The 14,534-nt window shown below is 36.5% G+C and overlaps 2 protein-coding genes across 2 annotated transcripts; both read left to right on the top strand.

Annotated features, from left to right (window-relative positions):
• Positions 1–5,823: 5,823 nt before the first annotated feature.
• LOC107057738 (cyclin-D3-2-like) lies at positions 5,824–8,713 on the top strand. The gene is made up of 5 exons (XM_015314736.1): positions 5,824–5,856; positions 5,903–5,980; positions 7,454–7,683; positions 7,793–8,006; positions 8,495–8,713. Exons 1-5 carry the CDS (start codon positions 5,824–5,826, stop codon positions 8,711–8,713), a joined length of 774 nt encoding a protein of 257 aa, XP_015170222.1.
• Positions 8,554–9,365, top strand: LOC102599754 (cyclin-D3-2-like). Its single transcript, XM_015314743.1, has 2 exons — positions 8,554–8,923; positions 9,065–9,365. The coding sequence occupies exons 1-2, from the start codon at positions 8,780–8,782 to the stop codon at positions 9,281–9,283; spliced, it is 363 nt and encodes a 120-aa protein (XP_015170229.1). The 5' UTR covers positions 8,554–8,779; the 3' UTR covers positions 9,284–9,365.
• Positions 9,366–14,534: the final 5,169 nt, after the last annotated feature.

Raw genomic sequence — 14,534 nt, 5'->3', positions numbered from 1 at the left:
TACAATTTTTTCACAGTGTTCAAGTTTTACATATTATAGAAATAATTTATAACTATATTTGTTTATGTCCTTAATTGTTTTTTCCTATTGTAATTCATTATTAGGTGAAAATCTAACTTATTTATTGGCTTATGTACAAATAAAGAAAATTAAATAGTGGTTGTAACAAACACTAAAATGGTTGTAGTGATTTTCTCAATTCAACAACCAAACAATAGAGAGAACAAACTAACAAGCTTTGATTTATACGAAAATGAACAATTACAGTATGAAGAACTCGAACAATAACAGTAATTATAAAGAAGAAGGGATGAGGGAACTAAGAGAGAATTGGGGATGAGAAGCACATACTTTGCCTAAGCATAATCATAATTTGCATAAACCTATTTTGCTCCCACTAGTCTTTATTTATCAACCCGGATCCCACACATAGCCACTTAATCGGTGTTGGGTCTCTTTGCCAATACTGGTCTAGGACCATTCATAACAATACTCCCAACTCCAATAAGAACCTTGTCCTCAAGGTTCGAGTAGGCATGAGCATCCCCTCGTATAGTCAGATCGGTAAGCAACAACGAAGCAACTTCATTGGCAACCTGGAGTACTATAGACATGGTGGTTTCATTATTGCTTAGCTGCTGATAAACATGGCAAAAATGTATACTAATGTGAGATTTTTCCAAAGAGCAATGCACCTAATGATATCATCCAAACTTGTCGATGCACTATTGGCAGCCACATAAGGGAACTTTGTCATATTTTGTATCACAGATGCCAAATAGAAGCTGCAATGTCCTTGATCTCATTCCATTCTTTCTTACCATTAGTCTTTTTTTTATCAAATGAAATAATTCCATGATTGACCAAAATGTAGGTAGTACTGCCAGATAATGGGATGCTGAGAATTTCACCAAGGCTTCTGATTGGATCAAAAAGAGATCCAAAAGCACTTGAAACATCATAAAAATAGTACTTCGTACCATGCTCTTGTCAATGCTACAATTGTTCACCTCGAAGTACTGAGCAATAGTTGTCAAAGTCTCCTTCCGCCAAATCTCTCCACTAGAGCATACAACAACAAATTACAACCATGATCTTTCTGATTCACTATAAAACTCTTCCGCATTATCAAATTGAGGTAAGTTATAACTTTCCTTGCAACCACACATTTGTTCAAAAGGATAACAAAAACTAATGCATTACCTAAGCCATGATGTAATTTATGACGCGTAGCCGACTCTACTATCTCTATGACCCCATAAAGTGTGTAACAAGCAGAGTACATGTCACGACCCGAGTCTACACCCTGGACGTGGCCATCACTTAAGAACCATTGTTGGTCCCCAAGCAAACCCTCATCCTGGCTGACTACAAGCGGAAGACTAACTTAAGCATGCAAAGGCTTAAAACTGAAATAAAAGTTCATAAACCTTAAATTCAAACTTTTAACTCAAATGAAAACTCTGAATAATAAAATATATTCAACTTGCCCCAAAATTGGCAACTTAAGTCTTTGAAATATTTAATAAAATAAATAAATAATACAGACTTCTCAACTATACTGACTATCTATGAAGCCTCTAACTGATAAAGATGGAAGTCGGGACAAGACCCACAACATCCTGACTAAACTGAAAAGTAAATGAAATACTCTGAAAACAAGGAGGCTCACCATAGCTAACTCAAACTTCCAGATGTATCAATGAAGCTCCTGTTGATGATCCTGAATACCTGTGTCTGCATCATGAGAAGATGCAGGCCAAATGACTCAGTACGTGGAATGTACGAGCATGTAAGAGGAATTCTAAAGCATAAACATAAGCTTGAAACTTGATAGAAGGGAAACATACTTACCTCTTCTCGAACTTACTCAACTCAAGGAATACTTAAGGATACTCAAAACTACTCAACTCAGAAGTATTCAAGGATAATATACTTAACTCAGAGATTAGATACTCAACTCAAAGATATGATATTCGACTCTAGGTACTCAACTCTGGATACTCAACTCAATATAACTGAACGCATTTCAATATAAAACAATTTAAAGCAAGTGCAATATAAAGAAACAAACTGTTTAAAAACATGTTGTCAACTCTGTGTGTATGCAAGAATACAACATAACTCTGAAATGTATGTAAAAATACAAAATACTGCTGTGGGAGTTTCTCTAACCGACAACCATCACATAAGAGCTATAGTGATGATACAACGATCTACCTCACGCTGCCAGCACAGCCTACACCCGGCCAAAGGTATAGGACCTGAACTACTAAGTGGATCCACTAGTCTATTGTGAAAAAGGTTCATCTAAAAGTATGATCCTTTTCTACCCATGGTCGCTACATGGTTTTATGGAGACGTGAGTTATCTGAACTCATGCTCGCCCTCAATTTGGTGCTCAATACTACTCCCAAAATATACTAGTTCTTATGTTTTAAAAAAACATACTTCTTCTGTGATTTGAGATTAATGCTCAAAAACTTAGCTCAAAGGCTATCTTGAATCAAAGTTTCCCCTCTTGCTTCATTTAGAAAGCGATTACTTTTTCTGAAAACTAGCCCGAAGGCTCTTTGGAAATCTCAGTTTCCTTTCTTATTTAAATGTGAAAACATTTTGAATCTCTTTGGGTATACTTAGTCCGCATATACTTTTGAAGAAAAGAACTTCAACTATACTCTTTAATGAACTCAAAACTTAAGTCTTAAAACAAAGTTAAAACGTTTGTAAAAGACTTCTTAAAATGTGGTTCATGCCGAATTATGGTCGTGAACGACTCAATGCAAGGTTTTCAACAACCGTAGATAGAACTCAATACTTGGAACTCAAAAACTTCAATAATACTACTCACTTCAAGAATGCTCAACTATGAGGGTTCATGCAGAATTTATGAGCATGAACTACTCAACTCAAGGACTCAAGGATATTTCTCGTCTCAAGAATGCTCGACTTATAGGATTCTTGCGGAATTATGGACATGAATAACCCAACTCAAGGACTTCATGGGTAACATGTAATAGTTCCATGATTAGGAATGTAATCTCAAAGGGGTAAGAAACTCAATACTTAAGACTTAGGACATAGAGATATTACTCCTCTCATAGATACTCAACTTATGGAGTTCATGCGGAATTTAATGGCATGAACGACTTGACTCGTAGGTCTACATAAAATTATGAAACTCATGATACAACTCTTTTCATTCTCATACTTACTTCCTCAAAACTTAGTTCAAATCAATAGTTGTTCTCAAAGGATTCACAATTGAACTCAAAGGCTTCCTTGAACTCTACTCTTAACTCTCTCTTGAATGTGAATTATGAATTCAAGAGTTATGGTGCATGATATGAAAGATCTCATGATGAAACAGTAGACTCATTTATACATTATCCTCACTCTCATGCTCACTTACTTGAGTCTTGAAACAAGTTACTAGAAGTTGTAGAAAACTCGACAAAAAGACTCAAAGGGACTTTCTTAGAATGTTCGAAAGAATTCTCAAAACTTAACTCTCAACTCTACCTTGAATTTGAATTATGAATTCAAGGTTATTATCATGTTAGGAATGATTTTAGGTGTTTATAAGTAGTTTAGAGTAGTTAGAATCGAAAAGGAGTGAAGATGCACTTTAAACGAACTCAAACGGGGCAACCGACGACAAAGTGGATGGGGCATGTGACCTTGGTGCTATGGGTGGCGCGGGGCGCCAGCCCCTAACCTTCAGAGGAGGGTTTGGGACGCTCTAGCTGGCGCATCGCGCCAGGCCCCAACCCAGAAAATTCAACAGAATTCTTTGCTCGTTTTCTCACTCTATTTCGCCTAGAATCGAATGGTTTCTTCCCCAATCACTTGGATTCGATTGCTTAACATAAGTACACTCTAATCTACTCAATACAGCCCTAAAAACACTCACTTTAATCTCAAGAAAATCATCAAAACCCAACACAACAAGATTTAGAATGAACTTCAAGAACACATATCAAGAACTCAAATCTTTCAACTTCAAGAATGAAATTTGCGCTGAAAATAACATGTTTGGCGTGTGGGTGAACAAACCCAACACTATGGAAGCTTACATACCTCTTAGGGATCAAACCCATGGTGACAACCCACAACAACTCTCAAGAATTTCGACGAACGCCTTGATCCTTTCTCTTTTCTCTTCTTGAACTCTCAACTAAAACCCTAGGCGTAAACTAGGATTATAAAACTGAAACTAATCATATTAGACCCTAAAATATTACTAAAAACGAATTAAATCTTATTTGGTAAGGAAAAGACCAAAATACCCCTTTAAAATCCGGTTTTGCCTTTCCTTATCTAGACAGCCCAACTTCGAATCGACATATGTCCCTCATACGAACTCGAAACTAAGCAAACTAGGTGGCATTGGAAAGATAATTCAAAGCTCTTTCCTATGGTATATGGTAGAACAGATAACTTATCCTGAGATATGAGTTATGGTCGTTTGAAGTTGACCCAACACTCATACTTAGCTTAACTTGCAAAATTTCAAATTTTTCTATTTCCAATTTAATTCTTTTTGGAACTCAAGGTGCTACATCTAGTGAACTTAACACTTAAGAAATTTTAATTCCTCGGTAAAATCCTACTCACAACAAAGGATGGTTCGAGTCTTAGCTCAAAAATTTCTGGGGTGTTACAGTACACAACCTTCACCTTGTATAATCTCCTTGACACTTTTACCTCCCACACCTGTACCATGCCAACTAGAGCAGTGATACAGAAAAGATGCAACACTGATGTTTGCTGGAAGTTGGCGACCAAAATGTTATGTTGTACCACATAATATTCAGCGAAGACCAGTGAATATGCAATTAAAGGACATGTTAATGCATTGCATTTATTGACAATAGAGAACACCTTGAACCAGTTGGACTTTACACATCCTAGTTGTCCGGGATCCCACACTCTACTCATAGAATTTGAATACACAATTAAGAAAAACATGTCATTACATCCCAACAATAGTAGTTCCTCCACGTTTTCTTTATATAATCGGTTAGAGCCATAAATCCGAAATCTATTCCTGGATCCCATACACAAAGATCCACTGCACTTATGGGAACGGTTACAATAAGCATAATGAATTTGGCAGAAGGAATAAATGGAAATTGACTCAAAATATGCTGATCATTGAATCCCCTAATAGATTTTCCATTTTTAGCGGCAATAAACAATCCAACAAAATGCAACACACTAGTTGATATGGCACTCACGTTCTCCAAATAATATTCATCAAGAAATAAATCTGCCATACCCACCGTAAATGTCCCTAAATCAAATTTCCATTTAGGAGGGCCACTACCAAGAGAGTTAGTAACTACATATCTCATTGCCATATCTTGTTCGAGATGTTCATTCAACATCATATCTTCTCGACCAACAAGAGGAATTAAGAGTGATACCCAAGTCGTAATTGGATATACTATTTCAGTAATTCGAATATGCGTATTCGACAACACAGGTGCTTGCTTAGTAAAAGGAGCTAGAATACCAGATGCATCCCTTTGAGGAGATTTGTCAAACAAAGCAGCATTATCTAGTGATTTTTTCTCCTCCACACTATTCAATTCTTTCGTATCAGTTAACACCGAAGTAGGGAACTTGGTTTGCATACTAATATCTTTGCAGAATCCATAGTTAAGTTCACAGTTGTATGCTAATTTTCATCGAACACCTGACCTTCGGTAATGGAAGAAGATTACCGTACCAAATCTGATTATACTAATTTTGCATTCCCAATTTGAGGAGTTCCCAGGCCTTCAAGAGTTGTGATCTCAGTATCACTTCCTGTAAGCAATGCCAAGGAATACACATTGGTATACTTCTCAGGCAATTTCTCGAGAAATGGTCTGCTTCTGTGTTTCCACTTGTGAAGGCATCTTCCAAGTCAGATGAGTATGTGACAGGGCTTAATTCTACAACTGCAGAGGGAGAGTTCGTCGGAGGAACAGATGTAGTACATCAAATATAGTTAATATAGGCTCAAAAAGTATCTTCCATACTCACCGAAGTTGTGTGTTGTGGAAATCGCATAAGCAATTTTTCCTTAAAATTCTTCCAATCGAAGAATTGCTTGTTACGATGCAACCACGTAAACCAAGTAAGAGCTTCACCATCAAGGTAGAAATAAGGAAGAGGTAGCCAGTCCTTCTGGAAGAAGCCAAAGCAGGTGAAATACTGCTCGGCCCGAAGAATTCAACCCTCTGGATCGTTGCCACCATTGAATCGATCCAATACTGCCATTGCCATTTGGAGTAAGAACAATTAAAGCACCAATGTAACAAACACTAAAATGGTTGTAGTGATTTCCTCAACTCAACAACAAAATAATAGAGAGAACAAACTAACAACCTTTGATTCATACGAAAACGAGCAATTACAATATGAAGAACTCGAACAATAACAGTAACTATAAAGAAGAAGGGATGAGGAAACTAAGAGAGAATTGGGGATGAGAAGCACAGTCTTTGCCTAAGCATAATCATAATTTGCATAAACCTATATTACTCTCTCTAGTCTTTATTTATCGACCCGGATCCACACATAACCACTTAATTCGGTGTTGGGCCACCTTGCCAATACTGGTCTAGGCCCATTCATAACAGAGGTCTAGCTTCAAGTTACAAACACAAGAAAAACAAACAACTAGTGCTTTTATTATTTTTTTATTTTTTTACTCTTTTGATTTATTTTTACTTATTTTCTATATTAAAAATAGATGTCTAGTTTAGAAAATCAATGAATTATTTATCTTTTCTGTTCGTTTTATTCTTGTTATTAGTTACTATTTTCTCTGTTTTAAAAAATGACCTTCTTTCCTTTTTAGACTGTTTAAAAAAAAAATGTCTCATTTCTTTTTTTTGGCAATACTTTAATTTCAGGTTTTCACGTAACATATTTAAGTCCACATATTAAATGATATTTTGATGTATTTGACATAACTTTAATTTACTATCATAAAATTGAAATTTTTTCTTTATTTTCTTAAATTTCGTATCAAGTCAAACTTTATCATTCTTGTCTAAACGAAGAGAGTACTATTTAGTATCTAATACATTTCCCAAAATATGAAATTTAATGGATTCAAAAGGTAATATAATATTATTATTTCTGTTATTAATTGTTAGCTGTATGTCAAACAAAAGGAGTAATTGGATAAAAGCATACTAATCTCAAGTCTCAACTAACAGTATATGCAAAGACTAATCTCAGCTATATATATATATGCAAAGAATGAATTGAATTTTGGCAGAATCTGTTGTTCTTTCTCTTACCCTGCGTGCCAAACATCGCAAAAGCCTTTGAAAATATATGCGCCAACAATAAATTTTGGATAAAAGAAGAAAAAAGGGACAATCTTGAAAGCAATCTAAACTAAAATCTCTCCTATTTACTCTCCCTATTTTATCTCTTTGTCCATTTTCAGGCAGTAGCAATGGATGTGTTATTGGGTCCAAGTTTGAGTTTGGGAAAAATGGTTTTACATTTACAAGAACAAAACATAGAGCCCCAAAATCCAATCTTGAATTTTGATTCCCTTCTATGTGAGGAAGATCGAATAGATGAGGGAGATTTAGGAGGAGGGTACCACTCAGATGAAAGAAATCAGAATGGGGTCATCGAGAATGTGAAAAAGATTTCACCTTTTAATATAATGTGACTTGTTTTGGGAAGATGGTGAGGTTGAAACTCTGTTATCAAAGGAAAAAGTGAATCTTTTTTATTGTACTATTTTAGTTTCAGATGGGGTTTTGTTGGGGGTTAGAAAAAAGTCCTTGGAATGGATGCTGACTGTGATTGACCACTATGGTTTCAATGCTTTGATTGTTGTGTTAGCTGTGAACTATTTTGATAGATTTATATCTGGAGTCAGTTTTCAGAAGGTTAAGCCATGGATGAGTCAGCTTGTGGCTGTTGCTTGTCTTTCCATTGCTGCTAAAGTAGAGGAGATTCAAGGGCCCCTTTTGTTAGATCTTCAAGTCTGTAGCTATGTTTTGTTGCTTAAGATAGAGTAAATGATAAAAAGCATATCTAAGTATCCTGATTTGATCTTCATACGTGAACTATAGGCTTGTGAGGTTCCTATATATTATCACCAACTACTGATTAAAACGCATCTCAACTATCACTTGTCCTCTTTTTTTCTACTTGAATGTAGGTAAAGGGAACAATTGATAGTTGAAGAGTGTTTTGATTAATAGTTGGTGATAGTTCAGGTAGGAAACTTGCACATTAGGCATGTTTTGACCCTTCACTTATTAAGAGATTGTAGTGTTGGTGTTTGTATAAATGTCTTAACGGTTATGTCCGTTTGTCATTTCTCGAGTATTGAACACTGGATTGAAATGAAGTAGAATGGGCATTGAGAATTGATATAATTGATCATACATAGCTTAGGATTGAGATATGATAATAATAGTTAAAGTTGTTATGGTTGTATTAATGATGGATGTATTTTATTGATTAGGTATCAAATCCAAAGTATGTGTTTGAGGCAAAGACTATTCAGAAAATAGAACTTCTGGTGTTGTCCACCCTTAAATGGAAAATGAATCCAGTGACACCACTTTCATTTATAGACCATATCATCAAGAGATTTGGATTGATGACCAACCTATGTTCGGAGTTCCAGGGGAAATGTGAAAACATCATACTTGGTATCATCACTGGTGAGATATCTATCTGAAAAATTTGTTTGAGACTTTTGGATGCAGGTAGTTTATTGATTATATATTCGATTATATATTCGATCATGCTGAATGCAGATTCGAGGCTTCTGCATTATCCCCCATCTGTAATTGCAACTGTAACATTGTTTTATGTGATCAATGAGATTGAGCCTTGCAATGCAGTCGATTACCTTAATCAATTTATGGTTGTTCTTAAAGTTAGAAAGGTTCGCACTCTTTCACATTGAGTTTTATTTTCTGTAATCGACTTCTTTGGGCTTCTTAGTAATACCTTATAGTATTTGATTAGCAATATCACTATGCCTATTTGGTTTTGTGTGTCACTGAAGTTCTTGATCTTCAAACAGGACAGCATTGATGAATGTCATGATCTCATTCTAGAGCTAATGGGCATTTCTGGATCCAAAATCTACCAAACCCAAACACGCAAATGCCAATCTATTCCAGGCTCTCCCGATGGCGTTATTGATGCATATTTTAGATGTGAAAGCTCTAATGATTCTTTGGCCGTGGCACCATCAGTTTCATCCTTGCCAGAACCTCAGTATAAGAGAAGTAGAACATAGGATCAACAAATTTTATTTGCTCCAATAAGTTCTGTGTCTGGTTTTAGATCAGAGTTCTTTGCTGAGCTCACATCCTCTATTATCTAATTCACAATGGTGATATATGGACACAGTTTTGGCATGTCCTCTTAAAACACAATGCACAATTATATATTGTTCTATCAGACAATTAAATGATGTTGCATTATGTTTTCTGGACATGTGATGAAATCCATGTAATGGTTTAGACAGATTTGAACATGAATTAAACTATGTCTGATTGGAAATTGAAGGAAGAATGAGTAAAATATATATCGGGTGATCTTTTCCTTAAGTGCATCGATGCTGCTATTTGAAATTTAATTTTTGAGTATGGTAACTATTGCCGATGAGTTTGGATTCAAGATATATACACACACTTACACACACGTATATAATATGCATTTTACTTGTTCTTTTCCACCCCTAGTGTGATTTCTGTTAGCTTCTTAATGTTATGTAAATTCTGATAAATGACACTTAACACACTACTCACAATTCTCGCAGAGATGGAGATCCAATAAGAAAAGGATCCAAGCAAAACAACACCAACATGGAAAGAAATATATTCTGATCCTTACAATTACTTCATAAAGGAAAGGAATAATCAAAGGGATTAAAGAATCATTAACAAAAGGCCTAAAGCTGGCAGCAGATCAATCTAGCAAATAAGCTGGCAGCAGATCAATCAAGCAAATGTTGATTGATAGGACCAGATCAAGGAATCATCAATCAAGCCAAGAATAGAACCAAGCAATCAAGAGAAGAAAGGAAATCAGATCAAGCCAAAGAGTCAAGATAAATCCTTCAGCCAAGCACATTATCGAATCATATCTGTCAAGAAGGAAGGAATGCGATTTACCATGCACATATCTTATATGAACATGGATCAGCAAATTGTCTCAATCAAGGGATTCCTCAAATCCTTGATTGAAGTATAACTCCCTTGGGTCTTCCTTACAAGAGCACAAGTCTGCATATATATATACCCCCTCAGACTTAAATGTGAAGGATGCACTTCACTTAAACTTATATTGTAATCTTCTTTATTCTTTCATAAAACTTTGTATACACTTGAGTGAACAATTGAAAAGAAAAGAGAAAGAAATATCTGAGTGTAGGTTATACTGGTAGAGGTTGTGTCGAAGAAGAAGATCTGATTTGCATATCAGACGGGGCTCTTACTTGTAACATTCTGTAACACCCAAGTTCTCAACAAGCTCTTAAGAAAACCCTTGTAACCCAAGGGGACTGGACTAGGCACCACATCGGTGATTCGAACCAGTATAAAACACTCTGTGTTATTTACTTACTGCAAGTTATTATTACTGTTTATTTATTCTACTAACGTGCAGGTGAGTCGACTGGCCATTATAGGAAGTCAACTAAAAGTAATTTTAATTCACCCTCTCCTCCTCTTGACTTTCAATTGGTATCAGAGCAGGTCTCACCTTTTAAGTGTTTAACCACACGTGAGCAAAGATCAAATGGCACACTATCAGATTCCTGGTGCTCTACTTCAAAATGGACATTCTTCACACCGACCACCATACTTCAATGGATAACATTACTCTCACTGGAAAGACATATTTAGAATCTTTGTCTCTTGAAATGATCACCAAGCATGGATAGTAATCAAGAAGGGACCAAAGCCTATTCCTGGACAGACTGACAGACATGGCACTGAAAAACCATTTCATCCTGAATCATTTGACATCACTAAGGAACAACAAGAGGTAATTCAAACCAATGCTAGAGCTATAAGTTTGTTATATTTTGCAGTGAGCGGAGCTGAATATGACAAGATATCAACATGTGAAACAACAAAAGAAATGTGAGACAAACTAAAAGTGACTTAAGAAGGTGAAGGAGGCTCGGATAAGTTCACTAGTAAATGAATATGAATTGTTCAAAATGGCCGAAGATGAAAATATAGAAACTATGTTCTCAAGATTCAGTAAAATTGTCTGCGAACTCAAATCACTTAGAATGGTGTATTCAAATGGACTTCAAGTTAGAAAACTTGTTAGAAGTCTTCCCAAAGCTTGGGAAACTAAGGCTGCCATTCTTGAAGATGGAGATCTGTAGAAAATGACGTACGATGAACTTCGAGGCAACTTGATAGCCCATGAACAAAATCATATCAACAAGTACAATAAAGATGATAAAAAGAAAAATGTGGCATTTACGGCTGAGACATCTGAAATTGGAGAAGAAGTTGATGAAAATCAAGACGAAGGAATGGCTCTTATAAATCGAGGAGTGAGACAAATACTTAGAAAAAGAGGACAGAGACCTCAACAGGACTTTATGAACAATGATTTCAAAAGAAATGATGATCGCTGCTACTACTGTGGAAAACCAGGACACATCAAACAAAACTACCCAGAACGGAGAAGAAGAAACAATCGAAGAAACGAGGACCCTAAGAGTCTCGGAGCATGGGATTAATGAGAAACAACCGACGATGATCATGATGGGACAATCTATGTTTCATGGCACTAGGTGAAACAAGTGAGGTAAGATCCTTTAGACATGGTTGTTGATGAGTTATAGAAGGTTATTAACGAATATAATAAAATCGCTCAAGAAAAGAAAGATTGGCAGATTATTCTCGAAGCAAGTCAGGTTGAAGTCGACTTACTAATAGAAGAATTAGAGGAAGTCCAAATGCAGTTGAACAACATCACAAAGTCTCCAAGTCATAGTTCTATTCGATCTAACAGAACTATGCTCTATAGAAGAAACTCTTCTAATCGTAGTTCAAACATCTCAAATAGATATAATTCTAAATCTTATTCTCTTGAAATTTCTACTAAAATTACTTGTTTCACTTGTGGTGATATTGGTTGTCACTCCACGAGCTACCCTCGAGACGCGAACACGGGACCTAGGACCACAAAGTGATCCCAAGCTAACCCCTGCTGGCATGATCATGACCATACTAAAGATAATAAACTGATGCGCAAGACTAAATACAATAAAATAAAAATAGAAAAAATGGGGAATACCCATATAATATAACTGATATAAATGATAACTGATGAGTTTAATACAAAGAAGATATTAACTTAATACTAAGCTGAATCTAACTATGTCTGAAACAAGCCTCTAAACTGACTAGAAATGTTGGGACATGCCCTAAATAGGTCTAGAAAATCTGAAACTAAAAGACTAAAAGCGATAAAGATAAACATGCCACTAGTCCTCGAAGAATGAGGACTCACCACTGATGCTGCTGAGCTGAAGATCGAGAACTGACCTAAGCGTGATCTAGATGTTGAGAACCTGAATCTACATCACCAGAAGATGTAGCACACGTATGCGTCAGTATTTGAAATGTATTGAGCATGCAGGATAGAGTAAAGATGAAATAACATATAACTGAACAAAACAATAAAGCAATGAAATAATCTAGACACGATATAGATACTGAATATTGAGCTAACTGAATGCAATGACCAATTTATAACATGCTGACTGAATACTGAATGAGCTGTAAATCTGGTCAATGCAATAGAGTCTGACTGAACTATGGGAGCTACTAATAACCGAAAATAAAATCACATGAGCTAAATGTAGGGTCCGATGTATACGCTCCATCGAGAGGACCTAATATACCCGGCCAAAGGTATAGAGGCATGACTAGCTAGCGTGATCACTAAACTGATGTTGCCCACAGAGGGGACTTACACCTACGTGGCTCGTAGTTCTAGGACTATATGGGTATGCTGAACCCTAGTCCAACTCGGTATTATGCTACTCCCAATGAATTAAGTGATTAACTGGTTATGAATGAATTTCTATAAATACTGGATAGCTCAAAACTGAACATGCAAACTGAGAATGCAACAATTAATCTGATAATGATGCATTAATAACTGAGGCATATATAACTGAATAACTAAGATATCTGACCTAGCATGTGTAATTCAAGAACTAAAGATATACATAGCTAGGGTTCTGAAATTTATGCAATAAACTGAGTAATAACATGATAATCTGATTTGGAATATTTAAATAACTAATTCATGATGATCTGTTGAAATTATAGAAACCCTAGGTCTGTTCATAATCATGGAATCAAAAATCTGACTGAATTCTAGGGACCTAATGAGCAAAAGGAACCCATTAGTGAAATCCCACATACCTGGTGGCAAATTCCATGGAGAACTCTTTCGATTTCGGGGTTGAAACTGAAGGAACCTTACTGCGTTCTTGAACTAGGGTTCTTGACTTCTCTTCTCGTCTTACGCTCTAATTTTCTATGTTTTGATTAATTATCTGACTTAGATAAGTTCTAGTTATGTTTCTAGACTTAAACTGACTAAAACCACATGATTTAGGGTCTAAACGACCTATCTTAGGGATCCAACGAAATAAGAAAAGACTAAAAGACCCCTGACTTAATTGCTGTCGGAGTGACCGACGGATTGGACCTACGGGCCATAGGTCAATCGACGGTCCGTAGATTGAGGTCGTCGATCAAGTCTGCCCGACAGGGCTTCACCAAAACAAGCATAACGTTTTACTCAGAGGTCGGATTTTAGCATACTCGGTGGCGTTGGAAAGAGGATTCAATTATATATCAAATCATAGGTCATGGGACAAATAATTCCTTTTGTGCTAAGATTTATGACCATCTGAAGTTGACCCATTAAACAATTCTCCCCTAACTGACTGATGACCCTCATCTACGGTTAAACCTATGGACCTTGGATCGAACTACGGTCCGTGCTGGTCGACCGTAGTTCATGTCAGAGGCTGGGTATAGTAGTCTTGATCCACGGACATAGACCACGGACCGTGGTCTGACCTACGGACTGTGGGTCTGTCCGTAGGTCGAGACATAACCGATTTTCTGAGCTGGGTTGGGGAGGGGTTGCAGTGGTGAACCACCGACCACCAGCACAGGCCGTGGTCTGACCTACGGTTCATGGATGGCAACCGTGGGTTGCACCTGCAACTTCTCAAAATCTGAATTTTTTTCTGTTTTGGATACGGGGTGTTACTTTATCTCTCTCTTGGGACCATTCCTCCTCGAATGAAGACTAAACTAGCTGAAATAGAGGGAGAGGGCTGCAATCCCTACCACTAAACACTGAGAACTGAATATCGGGCTGAACTTAGGTCCAAGAACATGCAAATACGCTGAAAATGCAAGTACAAAACTGAAGGAACATGATTCTAAGACTGAATTTACGCATGAATGACGGAAGAAAACTGAAGAGGA

Source organism: Solanum tuberosum, unplaced genomic scaffold (genome assembly GCF_000226075.1).
Source record: "Solanum tuberosum cultivar DM 1-3 516 R44 unplaced genomic scaffold, SolTub_3.0 scf00316, whole genome shotgun sequence".
NCBI classification, from domain to species: domain Eukaryota; kingdom Viridiplantae; phylum Streptophyta; class Magnoliopsida; order Solanales; family Solanaceae; genus Solanum; species Solanum tuberosum.
The sequence above is the reverse complement of the archived record's forward strand: the minus strand, read 5'-3'. Positions and strand labels throughout refer to the sequence as shown.